The sequence below is a fragment of the Melospiza melodia genome, chromosome 4 (genome assembly GCF_035770615.1).
Source record: "Melospiza melodia melodia isolate bMelMel2 chromosome 4, bMelMel2.pri, whole genome shotgun sequence".
Taxonomy (NCBI): Eukaryota; Metazoa; Chordata; class Aves; order Passeriformes; family Passerellidae; genus Melospiza; species Melospiza melodia.
Window position 1 is genome coordinate 73,872,002 of NC_086197.1, and position 19,692 is coordinate 73,891,693.

General features: G+C 42.6%; 1 protein-coding gene across 2 annotated transcripts in view; it reads left to right on the plus strand.

Annotated features, from left to right (window-relative positions):
* SLC38A1 (solute carrier family 38 member 1) overlaps positions 1-19,433 on the plus strand; it is a 42,600-nt gene extending 23,167 nt beyond the window's left edge. Inside the window, exons 6-17 of one of the 2 annotated variants that reach the window (XR_010027611.1) lie at positions 1,093-1,185; positions 1,500-1,581; positions 2,742-2,824; positions 3,724-3,782; positions 4,499-4,618; positions 6,798-6,877; positions 8,041-8,141; positions 11,277-11,395; positions 11,929-12,070; positions 12,179-12,276; positions 13,320-13,507; positions 16,624-19,433. Coding sequence is in view for 1 of the 2 variants with exons in the window: in XM_063155171.1 (XP_063011241.1) it covers positions 1,093-1,185; positions 1,500-1,581; positions 2,742-2,824; positions 3,724-3,782; positions 4,499-4,618; positions 6,798-6,877; positions 8,041-8,141; positions 11,277-11,395; positions 11,929-12,070; positions 12,179-12,276; positions 13,320-13,421 (1,079 nt within the window). In the remaining variant the exon portion in view is untranslated. Of the gene's footprint in view, positions 1-1,092; positions 1,186-1,499; positions 1,582-2,741; positions 2,825-3,723; positions 3,783-4,498; positions 4,619-6,797; positions 6,878-8,040; positions 8,142-11,276; positions 11,396-11,928; positions 12,071-12,178; positions 12,277-13,319 lie in introns of both variants that reach the window. The other variant, XM_063155171.1, reaches the window with a different exon arrangement.
* Positions 19,434-19,692: the final 259 nt, after the last annotated feature.

Below are 19,692 nucleotides of genomic sequence, written 5' to 3' on the forward strand. Positions count from 1 at the left end.
GTTAACAATGTTTCCTTGTTAACAATGTCATATTTAAAAAATAATCTGTGCATAAGAATATTTTAATATTTAAATATGCAATTTGGACGTACACGATTACTGTTATAATATGTATAATGTCAGCAACTGCCTAATTCAGATAGGTACAGCTTCCTCAATGTGGATACATTTGTGTCCCATTACACCCAAAATCTAAGTCCTCTTTTCTATGTTGCTGGTACATTTAAGCTCAGACTTACTTTTTACACAAACTTTAAAGCAGAAATGTCAGTAAGGTAATATAGACAAAAACAGATAATGGGATAAATTTAAAAATGTATCCCAAAAATAATCTGCCCAGTATTTCTCTTTCTGTTCCTATGTATCTCACCATCTTCACAATGCCCACTACTCTTTTTTATCAGCCTACATCACAGACAAGTAAAAAAAAAAAAAAAAAAAAAAAAATTAACATAAACACAAACCAATTAATGGAGGAGTTTCACAAGCTTGACAGATATTTGGAAAGAAATTTTAGTTATCTTTTACACCTTTGCCTGCTTTACCAAAAACATACAACACTGAGAGTTCACAAGTTGAGGCTTTGTCATTAGAAGCCATAAATGATCCTCTAAACCTGTGGCTGTCCTCATCTGATCATTGTGTCAAGGCAAGCAGAACTGCAGAATGGCAGTAGTGTGTGTCCAGGCTGCCTGGGCTGACTTGTGGATCCTGCTGTGCTGAGTTTCTTCTGGAGAGGAGCCTTTCTACATTACTCTCATTGCAAGTGAAAAACTTAATATGCTGGGATGAGGATACCAGGACTTAACATGTCACTCGGGGTATAGACAGACTCATTAAAAGTGTGTAAACCTCTCTTTAGGAGCTTCCATTTCAGAAGTGACTGGTAGCCAACAACAGCATTTTTAGAAGTCAGGAAAATATACCTACATGATTTTCAGCCCTAGAAATTACAAGGGAGCTCCCTATTTACTTGCAAATGGCAGGTTTGGCTGTATAGATAGGTGCTTGGCTGAAAAGGAATCGTAAATGCTTTGACTCAACAGCTTTCAGTAGTGTGTTTGTTACCTTTCTCCTCTTCTTCTCATGCAGGCTGCATGGTGTATGAAAAGCTTGGTGAGCAGATCTTTGGTACCCCAGGGAAAATGATTGTCTTTGGATCTACATCTCTTCAGAATATTGGAGGTAAAGGAAATAAGGAATATTGAAAAACAAAGGCCAGGAATATCTCAATAATTTTACAGCTGCAAACAAGTCAGGTTCCTTCTCTCCTTGACATCCAAGGACATTCATGGTCTTCAATATAGTTGTGGCTATAATTTTGCATGCAGCCCTTTAAAAATACTGCATTACTGAATGATCAGTGATTTACAGCCAGTCATAATTTGGTGTCTTCTATCATCAGATACTGATGTGGGAAAAGGTTAAGGAAGCTTCACTGTACTTGTTCCACAAACTTATTTTATCCATTTTCTAAAATTATCTTCTTCTTCCTCCAGCAATGTTGAGCTATCTCTTCATAGTCAAAAATGAGCTGCCTTCTGCCATAAAGTTCCTAATGGGAAAAGAAGAAACTTTCTCGTAAGTTGAATTAGTTCTGTTACTTAGACTGTAGAATTTGACATTGTACAGTAAATTTTAAGCAGATGTTTATAAAAGCTCTGAAGTGTTGGATACCCTTTAGGTTTGTCAAAGTAGATTTTCACAGGAATATCTCAGGGAGTTAATAAAAGACAAGATAAATTTGAGAAGGAGACAATGGATAGAGAATGAAACTTTAGTTGCCCTTCTTGCAAAACAGGTTTTCATGAAGAATTTTGTTATATACAAAACTCTGATAAGAGAATCCAATATTTTACAGTGTTAGGCAACACTTGAAATATTGGGAACAATGCAAGTTAAAGATATTATGTGTTTCCATAAATTCTCAGTCTCTTACATTATTTTGCCCCTGAAACAATGTCCACAGAGTGAAATTCTTTGCTACTAGCATATGACCATTGCAAAATATTTATATAAATAAGATTTCTGCCCCTTATCTCTCTTTGGCATTTGCCAGCTACTTTAGTAGAGGGGTAGCATTTTTTTATACCAGTTAATACCCCTTGCACTGGATTATATGGTGTGCTGCAGTGTAGGAGAGGGTTGTAGAGATTCCATTCTTAGGCTTTCCTACTGTACTGGACCAAGCAATGGAAAGAGGCCATACAGAGCATCACTAACACTGCCCCTTCTCCTCTTTCTTTCTTTACAGTAGGATGCAAAGCACTTTGGTAGAGGAGATGCAGACTTGGGCTAGCTAGTGCCTGCCAGCCTGCTGGAGCCTGTTTTGCTGCTCCAGTCACGTGCCTGGGTGGTTTGGCAAATGGCTCGTGGTGGCCCCCAGCCCCACTGTGCTCTCTGGCCCTCTGTGTGATCTTTCATTGTCGTGGCAGAGTGGCTTGTGTCAGGTTACAGAGCTGGTGGTTCTGCCTCTCAGACCCACGCACGGATCTCCATGGTAGGGTGATACTTTGGTGACTCTGGCAATCTGCCCTACCTGAGTCAGAGCAGTGCCATGGATACCTAATGAGTCTGCAAAGCCAAGATGTGATCCTTTCTGTCCTTTATTAGAAACATGTAGGGTAAGGAGACCAAAGATAGTTCTGTAAGTACAGCAATCAAAGAGGATGACTGAGTGAGGAAAACCAGAAAATGTTTAGGATGTGCTCATGGTATGGTTTTTTTAATGTTTTATACAGGGAATGGTACGTGGATGGGCGGATTCTTGTTGTCGCAGTGACGCTTTGTATAATCCTCCCTTTATGTCTCCTGAAGAACTTAGGTAAGATGAAAATGCCATCATGAGAATCAAAAAGGGGAACCCAAATATTTTGCCACTGATGGCCAAACTGACAATTCAACTATAATAAGAAAAATATGCTCTCATTGCTATCTAAGTAGCCTCCCTGATCCAGAAATAATCTGTGTTCTGAGCATTTTGAAACAAGTAGGCCTAAATTATCACAGTGATTGAGCTCAGTATTAACCAGCTTTATCCACACAATTGTGGAAATTGATTTTACAAATTATAGTTAAGAGGGTCTTCATTTCATAAGGTAATTCAATTTTATGTGCGGCCTATAAAAGCATGTTCACAAGTGGTGAGATTACAAAAAATGTTACTTTTCTATCTGCATGAAAATTTTTACTGGCGAGGTTAATTGGAAGTATTGGACTTTGAAGTAAGATATGTACAGAGAATTGCATTTTCAGATGTGTTTGAATCCAACTGCAATGCCAGTAGGTACACAGTGTATTTTTTAAAAACCATCCTGGTAACATTTGGCACCAAAGTCCATTTGGGATCTTCTTTTTTGAGACTCAGCTGACATGACTTAGGGAACCTGAGTCATATTCAGATTGCAATTGCACACTTTCAGGTTTTTTTCAATTCTCACAGCCTCTTTTAAAAGTAAAGTTAGTTAAACTGTGGTAAAGGTGACCCTGAGGAAGTCTCAACAGGTCACGGCAAGGCTTAGGCTTGCCCAAAAGCTGGGAGACTTGAAAGACTTTGGGAGACTCCCACACCAACAGGACATGCTCTTGTCCTGCCCAGAAGTTCACAGCACATATTAAATGTTTAATACATTTGAATTTTTCATGCAGAAGCAAAAAGCAGTAAAAAGCAAGATAAGACTAATAAAATTATTCTGTATGAGACTTCCTCTTAATTTCTTTCAGGATACCTTGGCTATACCAGTGGATTTTCATTAAGCTGCATGGTATTTTTCCTGGTAGTGGTAAGTTCAGCTTGCTTTCTTTGTTGGATGAATCACTTGGAATCAGGATTGTTAAGGTGTCGGCGATGAAGAGACTGGAAAAGTCCAATGTCAACCAAGCACCTTGTTCACCATTAAACTATGTCCTCAAGTGAAACATCCACTTGTGTGTTTTTGAACACTTTTAGGGATAGTGACTCCACCAGTTCCCTGGGCAATCTTTCCAATGCTTCACAACCATTTCCATTAAAAAAAAAATAATTCTTAATGTCCAGTTTGAATGCCCCTTAGTGCAACTTAAGGTCATTTCCTCTCATCCTGTCACTTGTTACCTGGAAGAAAAGGCTGAGCTACACCTGGCTACAGCCTCCTATCAAGCAATTGTAGAGAGTAATAAGGTCCCTGCTCAGCCTCTTTTTCTCCAGGCTGAACATCCCCAGCTTCCTCAGCAGTTCCTCTTATGGCTCACTCTTGGCCCTTCACCAGCTGTGTTGCCCTTCTCTGGATATGCTGTGGCACCTCAATGTCCTTCTTGTAGTGAGAGGCCCAGAACTGGAAACAGCACTCAAGGGAAAGCCTCACCAGTGCTGAGTACAGGGTAATGATCACTTCCCTAGTCCTGCTGGCCACACTATTGCTGATGCAGGTCAGGATGCCCACAATTCCACTGATATTTAAATTCCAATTTGCTTTTCATTATTATTTTAGCAATTAGCTGTCTTCTCCTCTTATTCTAGGTTATTTACAAGAAGTTTCAAATTCCCTGTGATGGACAAGGGCTAAATGCAACATCATCTATCCTATCAAATAGCTCAGAACATACGTGTAAGCCAAAGTATGTTATCTTTAATTCCAAGGTATGTTTCTTTTTATAATACTTACTTTTAATTCCCATAATATATGCACCTACACCCCATATTCTTATTCTGATCAGCACCACAAAGGGCCTGATTCTCCATGGTTCCCCTTGTGACCCAGTGGTTAATGCACAGCAGGCGTCCTTGCCCAGCCTTGCAGAGGTGCCATGGTGAATGTGGCTCCTTGCAGTCTTGTCCTGCCCTGGCATAGAGATGTTAAGGCTACGAGCCCAAGCTACCACTGGACAATAACTGCTCTCTTGAGGAGATTTTTCCTTTCCACTGCTGCTCACTATCCGGGCTGCAGCTGTGCCTTTAGGCTGTTGCTCAGTAGAGGCTGAGTAGGTCGCCTCTCCATCCAAAGCCCAAAACCTCTGTCCTGTACCCAGACCACTTCTTTGTAACAGGGTACACATTTCTGTAGCCATGCGGTGAACTGGATTGTGAAAAGGATATGGTTGAAAGTTAATCCAGCAAAAATTTGGTTGCCTTTCAGCTGGATGCTTCCCTCCATCACCACACAGCTGCAGAAAAAGTTGGTCTTAGAGAATATGAGACGGCAGCTGTCTCTACCTGCAGGAGGATGGCTCCTGTCAGCTGTGCTGGGATGCAGTGTTCCCAGTGAAACAGCACTTTATCCACCAGGACATGGTCCTCGGGGCCTTAGTCGCTTTCATAGGGAATGCACATTTATAGCAGAGGTGTGCAAAATGTATTTTTTTTTAAATTTAACCCACCAACTTCAGTTGAAGAAGCCAGGTGAAGCACTTTTCTTTGGCTGGGGGTAACCATCACCCCAGATCCATCCTGATGAACCAAGAATTAGTTAACTTGTTGTGCCATGGCAGTTTAGGTGTAAGTATATTTCTGTAAACTTTGAAGGGTAGTCTTCTTCTTCAGTGAGTGTCAGCATTTGCCTCAGAGCCAATGGAGGCACCTCGGAAGGATTAGTCCATCTGAATTAGGAGCTGAACTCCAAAAGCTTGTCCTCTGGGCCAACAATTTGCCAGTCTTTTTAGCAGCTTCAGTGTGTGAGAGGAGAGACAGGACAGTTTCACAGAAGAGAAGGACAACTGAGGTTGGCAGAGACCTGGAAATCACCTGGTCAAACCTCTGTGCTGAGGTGAGGCCACCTAGCACAATGTCCAGGCAACTTCGGAATGTCCCTACAGATGGAGACACCACAACTGTACTGTGCTGTGAGTGAGGGAGAGGTGGCAAAGGCCTGGGCAAGGAAAGACCTCCGGAGAGCAACCAGCACATTTACTGAATTTGTCAGGCCTGGGGTGCACCATAGGATGTCTTGTGTGGGAAGGGGATGCCTGTGACCAGCACAAGCAGATCTCAGAGGGCAGGACAGAGCTGCATGTAGAATAGACTCATGTTGTCCTTAGAGGAGGACCTATAATTACCTATAATTTCAGGTATGTGACCTCTGCTCATACCTGTTCCCTCAGGAGAATGGAAATGCCTGAGCACTGATACCATTTTTGAAGTTTGGCTGAGGACTGAAACCCACCCAAGTTGTTAGTGGAGAAGGGGCTGAGGTCCCACTTGGAGGCCTTCTGCCCTTTCTGGTGACATAATGGTCTTTCTCTTTCCCCAAGAAAAAGCATGCTCCCTCCACAGCTCTCCTGGTCCTTTTGTTGGCCTGTGAAATTAAGGGATTCAGTCTGGTACCTTGAAATATCCATTTCTTTGTAAGTTCTGCATTCCTGTTCTCTTTTCTTACAGTCTGGATACGGGCTTCCTCTTCAGGACTTCAGCCTTAGCCCCATGGGCGCGCACCCCTCTCCATGCCAAGGCAGGGTAGCGTAGCCGTGACCCACCATACGTCCCTTTCACGCGTGACACTGACACTGTGCTAGTGACGGTGGCAGTGGCTGGGCAGGCAGACCCATCCCAGGGGGCAAAGCCAGCTCTGTGCTCTGTGAGCACAGTCAGTGCTGCACTGATGCCACCAAGGCAAGACTTTGTCCTCCTGTTGAAAGCGCCCTGGTTTCCCCATTTTGTTAAACACATGCTAAGGGACAGGTCTTCTGCCTTCTCAGAAAGGCTCTCTGTTTGTTTGAAGAGTCCAGAGAGCTTGGAGCTGAGGTAGTTGAACATGGAACATTTCTTCAGACCACTGGGGAAAATACTTCTTCTTAACTTATTTTCTGAAATTCTCTCTGAACAGACCGTGTACGCTTTGCCCACCATTGCTTTTGCATTTGTGTGCCACCCATCAGTCCTCCCGATTTACAGCGAACTTAAAGAGTAAGCCTTTTTTATTTTTTTTAAACAGTTTATTGTTTTGACCCGTTTTACATGGAAAGTGTTAGCACAGAGGTGCTCTGAGTCATTTGTACCACTCAGAGGTGTGCTTTAGTAACACTCATCAAGCATGGCTGTCAGCTAGGAAATGTGGCCTCCAGGCATGCTGTGCCCCTGGAGCAGGGGCGAGGGAGGTGGAGAATAATGCAATACTTGGGAGTTTTCCCTGGAAATACACAGCAGCCTGGGGAGAGCCAAGTTCTGCCAGTTGATATTTGGCACAGGAGAGGCGTGTGTTCCGCTAACAGTGTTTGTTCCACAGCATTAGTGCAACCGAAAGTCTGTTGCAGTACCAGGAAAATAAAAGTGCTTTCAGCCTTACTGATACTAAAAGACCTTTGTTGGTACTGCTGTCTCACTGACACCTCCAGCTGGGATGGATGGGCTGTGGGGAGCTGGAGACCAGCTCTGCTGTGACACTGCTGACAGCCCTGGGCAGCTGCAGTGGGGTCCTGGGCCATGGGGGAGCCCCGGGGAGAGGTCAGGGTCTGTCAGACCCATGACTGCCCTCAGACACTTGCTGGGTGCTTTAAATTTCAAGTCACTTGAGCAGGTTCCCAGGTACCTGTTAGGGCAACCTTGTGTGGATTTAAAAGTCTGAGTTCAGGTACGGGAGTGTTCATACTTCAGAATAAATATCTGAAGATTAAATGTTTACACTTAAACTATTTTACAGGTCAGCATAAATCCAGTATTTTCTGCACATGGGGACACAGATATTTCTCTGCAGTCATTCAGAACATTTTGGGGGTTTTTTCTCTCTGAATAATTTTATACTTCCTTCATTTTGACCTTTTAATTTAATAACCAAAGTGTTTCAGGGTCATCCTGTCTCCACATGGCTTCACTGTTTAAGCAGGTACAGACATGGAGCAGACCCACAGGTCACACCCACTGTTTTTTCACTTAAGCCCCAAGAAGGGTCCTTTTCCCCAGTCTTTTTCTTCCTTGTGCAGCTGTCAGTGAGTTACTGTTATAAATGAAAATGCATTTATGAGTCTCCCCAGAATTACTATGCTTATACAAACACCTAATCCATTTTGAAACAGCTATGGAAAAATCCAGCCAAACCATTCTTATGTGTTCTTTTCTTGTTCTTTCTCCAGCCGTTCACAGAAAAAAATGCAGTTGGTTTCAAATATCTCATTTTTTGCCATGTTTCTGATGTACTTTATGACTGCCATATTTGGCTATTTGACTTTCTACGGTAAGTATGGGGTTCTTTACTGATCGGAGTAGAAAGGGGATACATGTCAAATCAATAGTGTATCCCAGCTGGAAAGGAAAGTCCCATCCACTTATATTAAAGTACTTTTCCAAATAATTTTCCTTGTAGTTCTCATATTGTAGGTATAAATCCTTTTCTCCTCTTTCCCTGTGGATGAAATGCACAAGTGAAAGTATTATTTGCAAAAGGCATTTTCAAAATATGAGGGAGAGATTTGTTTTACAGAATTGAGGATCAGCTGGGCCCCACTAAGATTTTATTTTATTCCAAGGTCCTCACCTGAATGATGCGTGCATTGGTAATGGCTGAAGCATGCATATTTGCAAAAGTTGAGACAGATTTGAGAGCAGGTCCTAGGAAATGAGTAACAAATTGGCCATCACAGCTTTTTCACTTTCTTAGTAACGCTTTCGTCATAGAGGCAACAGACCAAATGTTTTCCCTGTGTCCCTAGAGCTGACCTCTTAAGGTCTTGGTTAAACAAACTGCAGTGAAGGTGGGGAAGCTTTGAGTGTTGTCCCAGCTCAGCCACCAAAGGATGATTATCTCAGTGTTTGAGACTCCCACCCTGTCTCTTTCCATGCATATCAATTCAGTTAACAAACAAATTATATTGTATCACTAAAGGATACAATATGCATGCCCTAAAGGCACAATTCTTAAGTAGGATAAAATATGAATGTTGCCCAGGAACTCCCATATTCCAGTATCATGAGAATGTTGAAAAGTAGTGTCTTTTTCCATGGACTGCTAAGGGGTTACAAGACAGGTGACAAAGCTGATGTTTGCCTTTTACCTGAGAGTCACCCATCAGTCTTCACCACCCTATTCTAAGTGGCATTTTTGTTACAACCTCCTCATTCATTATAATGTCCCTTGTGAGCCACCAATTGCAAGAGAAAAAAAATAAGTAAATATGAAATGTGGCTTTTTTTTTTTCCCAAAGCTGTACCAAATCTCATATTTGCTTTCTCAAACTCTCATTCTGGTTATGAGGCCTTGAGTATCCATGTGTTGAAGTAACTTGAGGTCATCTGTTCTAATTTTCCCAATGAACCCACAAATAGGCTGCAAGTGACAACAGCATCAGCCGTTCTCATCCAGCTGCTCCCATCTAACACATTTTCATAGAGATGCATCAAATTAGCAGCCCCAGGGAGCAAGTGGGTGTAAATCAGCATGGACCCCTTCGCTTTGGCAGGGAGGAGATTCTGATGTGATTGCCCCAGGGATCTGAGGAGGCAGATCTGTGGCGCTCCTCTCTGGGAAGCTCCCACACCCCTCAAGGACGAGGGTCTGGAGTCCATGGAGGAGGTAGGGGCTGCGTCCTTCTGGCCCTCCTGAGGGGGAATGGCGGAGGAATCCCTGGGGTGTCTTGTGTGCCTCTCCCCACATTAGGCATCCCTGCTCTCCAGCACTGACAGCCCACAGGTGGAAGCTGTGGAGAGCTCTGCTGGGGCTTCTGCAGTGTCAGTGCAGTGACAGGCTGCAAAAAAGACACTGAGGGAATGTAGAATTCCTCCATAAAATTTCTTCATTCTTCCCCTTGAGACCAAAAAGACCTTACCTTTCATATGTTCACTTACAGTGTTCTAACCCTCTTGTCTACCCTTACCTGGGTAAGAACAGTATTTTTATTGTGACCATTTCTTCTTTACACCAATAGTACTTGTCTGTTTGCTGTGTTCTCAAAAGTGTTGCAGTGATGACTATATTTACATTGCAGAATTACAGAAAAGAGGTGTTTTTCTTCCCCTAAAAGGTCACAGTGTGGTTGGGCTCTGTGGTGTATCTAGCTGAAAGGAAAACAGACCTTCAACTGTAAGCCTTGCCCTTCACTTCCTACCTGGCTGCAGCCCGTGAGCGGTACAGAAGTTGCAGTCTGTGCTTGCAGGAGCAGAGTAAGCTCTGTGTTGCAGAAGCTGTGCATGTGCCCGGCTTGAAAACCCCACTCCTGATCTGCAGGGAGGTGGGAGAGCGTTTTCTTTCTCCTGGTGGGGATTCAGGCAGGATGCCTAGGTGGTGTTGACCTGTGGTCTCTACCCAGAAGGGCGCCCTGGGGGGAGTGTAGGCATTTTGCCACAGAACAGATCCCTCTGCCTCCAGGAATACATGAGGTTTTCCCAAGTGCCAAAGATGGTAAATTAGACGTGGCCACTGAGTTCCCTTTAAGAGCTGTTATGTTTTACCACCAGCTTTCTAAGATTAGCAAGCAGAAACAAGGGCCTAAAAAGGGGCAGCAAGTGCATTTGGTGGCATGCTTAACAGCCACCCCTTTAGGTTATTGCTCCTGGATATTTAAAAATTACAAAGCAAACATGTAGGTCCCTCAGCAACTTGGTTTTCCTGCTGGTTAGTACACGCAGACCTGCTCTGCACTATTTTTCACAGCTTCAAGGAAACATTTTGGCAGGAGGTTGTATTAAAATATTGCCAGCACCTCCCTGTTAAGCACCCCCTGTGATTTGTCTTGGCTGCTGGGGCTGCTGGCCAGCGTGGAGCTGAGCTGCAGGCTCTGCTGGCAGCCCTCAGAGGAGCTGCTGAAGGATTTGAGTGCAAATGTCAGAGTGTCCTGCTGAGAGCTGACCTGAGATAGGCTTTGTTCTCAGTTGAGAACAGGGGCACTGCTTTTTGCTGGAAGTTTATTTGCTGTTTAAATGAATTTAGCTCATGACCTTGCAGTTTATATTAAGTTCAGCCATTGCAGTGCATGTCTTTATTTTAATATCATTTGGAACTTTAAAAAAAGTCCACAGAAACAATTAAAAATAGCTAATTTCACTTTATCTATTTTTGTATAAATGTATATATGTAAGCAAGCTTTCGTGTATGTCTCACTGTTGTCTTTTCTACAGTGAAAATTACCTTAGACTCAGGCATGTGCTGTCATGAATTAAGATGCATTTCCAAATCAGGCCTCCAAAGAATTAATCTGGAATAATGGGATCATTGGGATTTTGTTTAAAGTGCTGTATTAACTCAAGGATGTTTCATTCCATACTCTTTTGTTTACAGATAAATCACTTGTTGTTCAAGAAGGCTGTTGTTAAGCAATGATTTTTGTGGTCTAATTGCCTTTTTGCCAGAACACTTACCTTACTGTCTTTCCCATAGAGAATGTGCAGTCAGATCTGCTTCACAAATACCAGAGCAAAGATGACATCCTCATCCTGACTGTGCGCTTGGCTGTGATCGTGGCAGTGATTCTCACCGTGCCAGTGCTGTTTTTCACTGTAAGTAAAAAGGTCTGCATGGTTTGGAAGTTGGTAACAGCTGTGCACAGCACATTTCTTCAAACCACAATCCAGTGGTGGCTGAGACTACAGTGTTGCAGCTACAAAAAGAGATTGAGCTTGGATTAGTCTTTTTTCATGCCAGATGCCCACTAACTTCTGGAGACGTTCTCTTCATAGTAAATAAATAAATCACTTTTGGTAAATCTGTTTTAAATTGAATCCACAAGGATCCTCTCTTATGTCACATCACTTTACTGGAGCAGGCTCAGAGGTGAAGTTCTTTTTAAAGTGCAGAAGGATTCAAAAAGACATGTTAGAAAGAGAGGAATATCCTACTGCACATGCACATGTCCCTACAGTTCTGAAATAAAAATTAATTTTAAGGGGTATTTCAAAGGACATTACCTCAGGCAACCCAAAATTTCTGACAGATCTATGCAGCACTTTTCACACAAAAACCAGTTAAAATAAACATGGGAAGCTCATGGACTGATCTTGACAGAAAACTTCCTCTCTCTCTCCCCCTACAGGTGCGTTCGTCATTATTCGAGATGGCCAGAAAAACAAAATTTGACTTATGCCGTCATATTGTGGTTACTTTGGTTCTTTTGGTTATCATCAACCTGTTAGTCATTTTTATCCCATCCATGAAGGATATTTTTGGAGTTGTAGGTAGAGTATCCTGGTTTTGTCCTGCTAATTAAAAACAGTTGCTAATCAGCAACGCAATAATTAGCTGTTGCCAACAGTTAACAAAACTCTTTCATTTGAATTTTGCAGGGGTCACTTCTGCCAACATGCTGATCTTCATTCTTCCTTCATCATTGTATATAAAAATTACACAGCAGGATGGATCAAAGTTGACTCAGAGGATTTGGGTATGAATTCCATTCCCATCAATGCAACACCTCCATCTTTTCATTCTCTTTAATGTGCTAGCATTAAAGCAGGGCAGACCTAGTCTGAACATATGTGTGAGCTCCTTTACCTTACATCCCCTCTGTACCTCAGTCAGCTGGCAGCTGTGCTTGCCCTTCTCCTTTGCTCACCCTGGGAGTCCCCTGGTGGAGGGGCCGTGCCGTGCACAGCATCTTGTGTTTTGGGGAGACCCTTCTCTGTGGGAGGAGGTACTTCCCTGGCTGGCACGCAGCAGCAGCTGTCAGCAGGGTGCAGGAGGCCCTCCAGCCCACTTCAACAAGCCTTTCAGTGCAGCAAGCTCTCTCTGCTTCTGCGTGTTGATCCAGAAAGCGTGCAAAGTGCTCCATTTGCAGTATTCCTCATGGTTTTAATGGACCTGAGTCAGACCTAGGGTGGTTCCACTCGAAGCAGCCAGCTGAAGTGTTATGTTAGCCATTCAGCATGCATGAGCAAATAGGACTGGACCTTGGAAAGATTTCCTGTGAGCTCCAGAGAGTGCTGCAGCTGAAAAGATGCAGCATTCCTGTTATTCCTAGTCTAATGGGGCATGCACTGGAAGCATTTACAGTTAGACCTTTCTTCTCTGAGCAGACAGGTAGGAAACTTGTTTCACTTTGGCTGCACCCACAGATCCCATGACAGAAGGGCTGAACTTAGATGAACACATATCCAGTGGGAAGAATATACTGATTTCTGTGGGGCTTTGGAAAGAGCAGAGCTGATCTGTCCTATAAACAGACTCACTTAATCATCTTTAGAGGTGATCAGTGTTTAAGAAGGGAATTGAAAGGAGAAAAAAATTAGTTTCATGTTCAGCAAGTAATTATTAATGGCACTAATCTGTTTAATTACCTGTTGGTCTTGTCTTTACCAGAAGTGCTAGCTCATTTTAGCTGATAACTTTATTATATCACCTTGTACATCTTCTTAAGAGAAGTTAACATACTTGAATTGTCTTTTCTTTTTATTGGTTAATCTTCTCTCTTTTTTTTTCTTGTTTCAGGCTTATCTTTTTTTGGCACTGGGGGTATTGTTTTCCCTGGTGAGCATTCCCTTGGTCATCTATGACTGGGTACAATCAGGAGGCAGTGCCGAAGGACACTGAAGTTCACCTTCTTCCCAAAAGAAGATACCCCTGTTTGCTACACACCAAAATCGCAACCATCCGTTCTGTTGTCTATTCCACCTTTTGTGAGTTTACTCAAATCAAATCCAAATAATGATTATCCAGTACTGAAAATACTGTCATGGGAGTATTTTCTTGCAGAAAACAGACCCATTCTTCCAGCAGGCGTGTCACTCTCTGATCAGCAAAAAGTCTGTGTTAATTGTCCATGAGATTATATAGAGCATCACTTACAGAAATTCGTCACAATTAGTTTCCCCTCTTCCACCCATGAATTGCATTGTTCCATTATTTTCCTTAGCCCTCCAGCCACAAGCTCTGCTCCTTTAGGGCAGCAGCGCCTGTTGCTATCAATTCCAACTGGAGTGTTGTCCGTTCACATCCTTCCCCCCTCTTTTAGCCAAAACTCTTCTCTCTAATTGTATGTATCTGGTTTGTTGGTTTGTTTGTTTGTTCTGTTGCTGTTCCAGGCACCATTTGCCTCACTGGGTTAAGTGTAGCATTCTGGATACAGGCATGAAAAGCACCACGAGAGCGTAGCGAGTGCTGTGTAAGCGTAGGTCCTAAATCCGGTGCTTCTCTGATGTTTTGGGGGCAAACCAGGCCCAGGGCTTGGTCCATTCATGGCTCTGGGGAACAGACTGGGTGTGTCTGTGTGTGTGTGTCTTTGTGGTGCGGAGCAGGGAGCAGGAGAAGGACAGCCACCACCACCAGCCGCTATTCCTCTGGCACACTTGAGCTGGAGGTTGACCAGAACTTGACCCCAAACCATGAGTACTTGAGTCTGAAGAGAAGCAGACATTTGGAGATTTCCATAAGAAGTCTGCATTTTCTTCAGCATTAAATTATTTAGTAACGCCCCATTGGTCTCAGAAAAAAAATACCAAGCTCCAGTTTTATCAAAACCTACGCATTTCATCATACCTCATGCCTTTTCCATACCTTGTAGGGACTGGCTCCTCTCGTGTGTCTTACCCTCCTCCCACTGAAGTCGGTGGGGTCTTTGACAGCAGTGGGAGCAGGATTTGATTCACACTACTAGATTTCTAATGGAAATTGAAATCTGCAACATTTCTTTAACTGAACAGAAATACTTTTTATATTTAAAAGATTTCATTTACGTTTTTCATTAGTTCTGCATACCAGTTAGAAGATATTCTATTAGCAGAAACACTTGGAACAGTTGTCCACAGAATAAGCATTTGCCTAATGCCTTATAGCTGGTGTAGAAAACCACATATAGAGACTCAAAAGCTAAGCAGGTGATCACTCACTGTCCTGAGCAGGCATCTTCTCTTAGTGCACTGCCAGCAGCAAAAACATGTTCACCTTATGTTCTTCACCATGTGAGCTAAGGAGTGTCTCAGAATATGAACATGGCTCCCACGTTCATATTCTGAAGGGAGCCCCACTTCATGCCCAAGGGCTGTGATGCCCTTGGTATGCTCAGACCATACCTGTCAGTATGCAGTGACCCTCTTGTTCTCAGTAGCTGCTTCATTGACAGCTGCCTTTGTAACTGTGGAAACAGACCATCATCAGCTGTGAAGAACCTGTCATTGCAACTTACTCTTTTTAAGGTTAGGGATAGAGTATTTGGGATTTCTGTGAGCTATTGAATTGCCCCATTTGCCATTACCTTGTAATGTAACACCTTACCATCACTTCAAGCCACTGAGAGTTGAGATCACAGAACACATCTCAGGACCCTGAAAGTTGGTTTCTAAAGATAACATCCAGAGAGGTTAGTTTGGGGCCTTCCTAGAAATTTGGGCATTGAGTTGCAGATTATTCATGCTGCAGAAACTAAACCTACTAAACTCAGACTGCCAGATCTGTACCTTAGCATAGGCAGTGAGGTGCTTGCCTTTGATGCTGCTTCACTGTGATCCAGAAATAAGGCAGAGTGGATTCCACAAACTTCCAAACTACTTGGAGTAGCCCAGCAACAAGAACAAAACTGGAAACCTCCCAGCAAGGTCTCTGGTGCATCATCCTTTCTCCCAAGCACCCCCTAGCTCAGCCTTTGACATACAAACTGCTGAGCTACCTGGAGCCCATTCACTAAGATCCCTTGTACTTTCCTGTGGGTGGTCTCAGACCCTTATCTGTGATGTTGCAGGTCACTGGTTCTTTCTGTGCTCCTTATGGGACTGATCCCTGCCCTTATTCACAGAGAAGTCCATACTATAGCCTACAAGATCAGGTGTTAGGCAAGCTCTAGGGAGAAGAGCCTGTGCTTTGTTCCTATCTCTTTGTGCCTCATTCCAGGCATCTTCTCAGCTTGGGATGTAAATTTATGGTTTTCCTTTTGCAGGCACCGAACCCTCAGTGGTCACTGCAGCAGAAGCCCAGCATCTCACTCCATTCTCTGACTCAGCTTGCTGAGATTGCATTTCAGGTTTTGAGGTGCCTTATAATCTCTCTGGATCTTATCCTAAAAACCTAACTCAGACCTGAGAATGCTGTGCAGTGTTATCCTTAAGATGCTATCAGGCTCTCCTGCTTTCCTCTCCCCTTGTCTTTCTTCTACTACTGATTAATGAGCAGCACAGTGCTGTGCACTGGGGGGTTGTGAGAGACGAGATCTTGGGAAAGATTTTCAAGTATCCAGGTATGAGCTAGAGGTCTGATCTGCTGCACAGGATTCCAGCAAGATCCCATATGTGACATCTCCCTCCTCCTTCCCCCCACCCCCCCCCCAATAGTCTGTAGTCTGCTGTTTGAAATACGAACCATTGAGTTTTGGCACCCAACTTCCTTCGACTTGAAGGGCTGTTGGGTCACTGATTGTTCATCTTCCTAAATCTCCTCCATCACCATTCCTCTCTCTCCTCTTTGCTATTCTGCCTTCTCCTTTTCCCCAGTTTATTTGTATACTGGAGTTTTACTGAATAAATAGGGATAATGAGCTGAGTGTGCATAGAAGTGAAATTACCCAAGGTACTGAACGACCAAAGCATGTCTTATATACTGAAAAATAGATACCCAAAATATTAAGTCTTTAAATAGACTTTGTTTCTGGGTCTCGTTAAAAAAAAAAAAAAAAAAAAAAAAAAAGGAATTTTGCTTAGACTGATTTACTGGCATCATATTTATAGATATTTATGGAAAGGAATCATGTGTTTTTGATGTCTGTGGTAATGAACGTGAAATAACGTGCTTTTTGTTTTCTCATCAGGTTTATACATTCTTAACAGAATGCAATAGACCCTGCTGTAACTGTCAACATCAGTGATGGATGACAATATTTGTATGAGGTTATCTGTAAAATGTACTGCTGTTATTCAGTTCATTTGGAATAGTGAACCTGTAGCCGCGATTGTACGAGTCCCACATTTTAGCTAGGATTTTAAGAGCACAGTGAAATGCTGTAGGAGTTTCTCTGTTGTAAAATTAATAGGATCCAGAGTACCATATCTACTTAGTAGGTGATAGCATGCTTTCTTTTCATAGAGAGTTTATCACTATTGTGAGCACTGCAAATGTCATAGACTGTATGCAAAATTGCTCCTAATAACTGCAACAAAAACCTTTAAAATTCTTATTTGTGTAGTAGCAACAATCGAGTGGTGAGGGACAAGGAAGGACTAATTAGAAGCAGGGATTATTAATAAGATTGTAAGAGTTAATCCTACACTTAAAAGACAGCCTTGCTGCCTCTCCTAGTCCACAGCACATTGCAAAGAAAATAGTTATGGGCTTACAGCAGCCGTAATACAGCTGCCCTTCTCTGTCCAATGGCAAACATGCCTAGGTAGTAAAACACAGTAAATTGTTACTTGGGAAAAGTGTCTCAGGGCAGTGACCTCTCTGGCTGATGCGTGCTCCTGGTCAGAGGGCCAGTGCCAAATCTGTGCACCAGCACAGACCTTCTGCAGAGCTGGCACAGACCAAGGGGTGCCTGGCACATGTGCAAGCCTAGGGCACAAGAGCTGGTGTCATCCTGTGAGGTCAGGGATGAGAATGCTCATCCACCCTGAGGGCTGCTCTTCTGAGCCACATATGAACCCCAAGCCTGTGCTCCACCTGAATAGGTCACACATGCAAGTGTGGGTTGGAAGGTGTGTGGGTTTTGTCTGTACATCTGCCTTACAATGCATAAGCGCAACACAGCTCTCTGATATGGAGTATTAAACAGTAACAATTAATGGTATGTTTAGTTTATCTATAAATTTATACATTTCTTTGCTTGAACCTTACATTAAGGCTAAAGAGCACCTTGGTCAAAACAAAGCTTTCATGTAGTGGTGTCCCACCTCCAGTCCTACTGCCCCACCCCAGTGCCTGTAGGAGAAAGGCACCACAGAATGTACTCAGCTCCATCAGCAGCTCCATGAGATGGCTTTATCAGCTGGAGCCACGGTGCTTTCATAAACAAATCCCCAGAGCCCTTGGCGTCAGAAAATCCTTATTTCCTGTAACGTACAGCAAAGAATGTTTTATTTGTACCTAATGTAAGGATTTCTGTAATGAACTGTGAAAAACAAAAAAAAGAAAATTAGTTAATAAAAGGTACTGGGCTGGAAAGTCTAGAATTCACAAATTGTACACATACCTATGTTTCTGAAGACAAATCTATGCAGTTGTGTTGTAGGAAATTTCATTTTTATGTACATATATATTGTAAATAAATAGGATGCTGTATATTTTTGCAGTTGGTTATCCCCTATGAATGGAAGTGTTAAGATAGGCTCTGCATATTAAGAATAATTTTAATAGAAATACAAATACTTTAGCTTCTTAGCAAAATGTATATCCTTTTCTTTCTCCCAAGTGTTCACAAGTTAAATTCTAAACTTGAAATTATAATTACATCCCTAAAGTAAAAAGAGAAATAAAAGGTCCAGTTAAATTGCTAGGATTAATTCCAGCGCATGACTCCCTGTTTTCTCAACAGCAAGTCTACCAGTCTTCCTGTTGGGTAAAATATCTCCCTTGTTAAAGGGCCCCTTTGGTACCCAGATCCCTCTTACCTTCTCAGCTGGGGTCAGTTGGGAGTAAGGTGTTGAGAAGGGTTTATGGAAGAAACCATGGCAAACTGCAGCCAGCAGTTTGACCTAGCATTATGCTGTGTTGCATCCAGGCGTGTATTTACCCAACTAGTACAAACACAAGTCAGGGCAGAGCTTCTGCATTTCCATTTTCAGCCACCAGAAATGCCAGTAGTTCAGAAAAAAAAGTATGGCAAGCCAGGGTTCAGCAGCAACCAGAGCAATTGGTGCCATTTCCAGCCCCCTCCCTTCCTGCAGAGTCCTGTGGCTGGTCTGCCTCACGCTCTGCTGCTCTCATGCGACCAAAATGCTGGCACCTGAGGCTGCCAAGAGCTTCCCTGGCCAGGGACTGCCTGCACATCCCACTCTGTGAACAGGCAGAGGTCGTTGGATAGCTGTATCCAGGGGAGAGGGCTGGGTATCTCCTGAGAGTGCATCCATCAGAGGCCTTGCATAGACTTTCTTACTGGTAAAGCATGGAAATGTTTTTTCGGGACTGCTGAAAAATGGAGGTTAAGAAATGCATCTAAAAATAATTGTGGGTTTTTTCCAAGTTTACTTTATGGGCTTGGATGAAAATGAAACTTGAAATAACATTTGCTTTTATCATGAGCACAAATTTGAGGGGAAAACCCTATATACAGTCAGTTCTACAGAGCTTTTCAAATTAATACCAGTGTATGTTTTGTTTTCAGTGTTATAGCCTACAAAATATAAACTGAAAAGGTATTTTTCCACTAGACTTGAACTTTTCATTGTTTATAGAAACCTGGTTTTAGTGTCCCAACATATGCTAAGGCTCACACAGATCCAGTATAAACAATGTTGTTTGAATGATGTATGCTTCATACAAGCTCATGTCTAATAGATTGTTGAAGTGAGTCATCAGTAATATTTTGCTCTTTTTAACACCTGTTAACTTTGTGCTGCTCATATCCAAATAAACAACACAGTTTTTCAGTTTCTATGTGTAAATAAAATGTATCAAGTTCTATGATCTCTCTGTTACCTCTTGGTTTTTAAACATTAAAATTGGGATCTTAATTCATGTTGGGACCATACTCATTCTTCCAAAGGGATGACGATGTATCATTTTAATGGCTTGAACAGCAAATGCTCTCTGACTCTTTATCCAAGTATTTTCACTGAATTTAGGGCATGTAGCTCTTGCAAAGCCAACTACATTAGATTTGGTGCAGTATGTACAGCAAAGCATCAACAAAAAGCTATGAAACGTTAAGGTGAGGTTTCTGAAA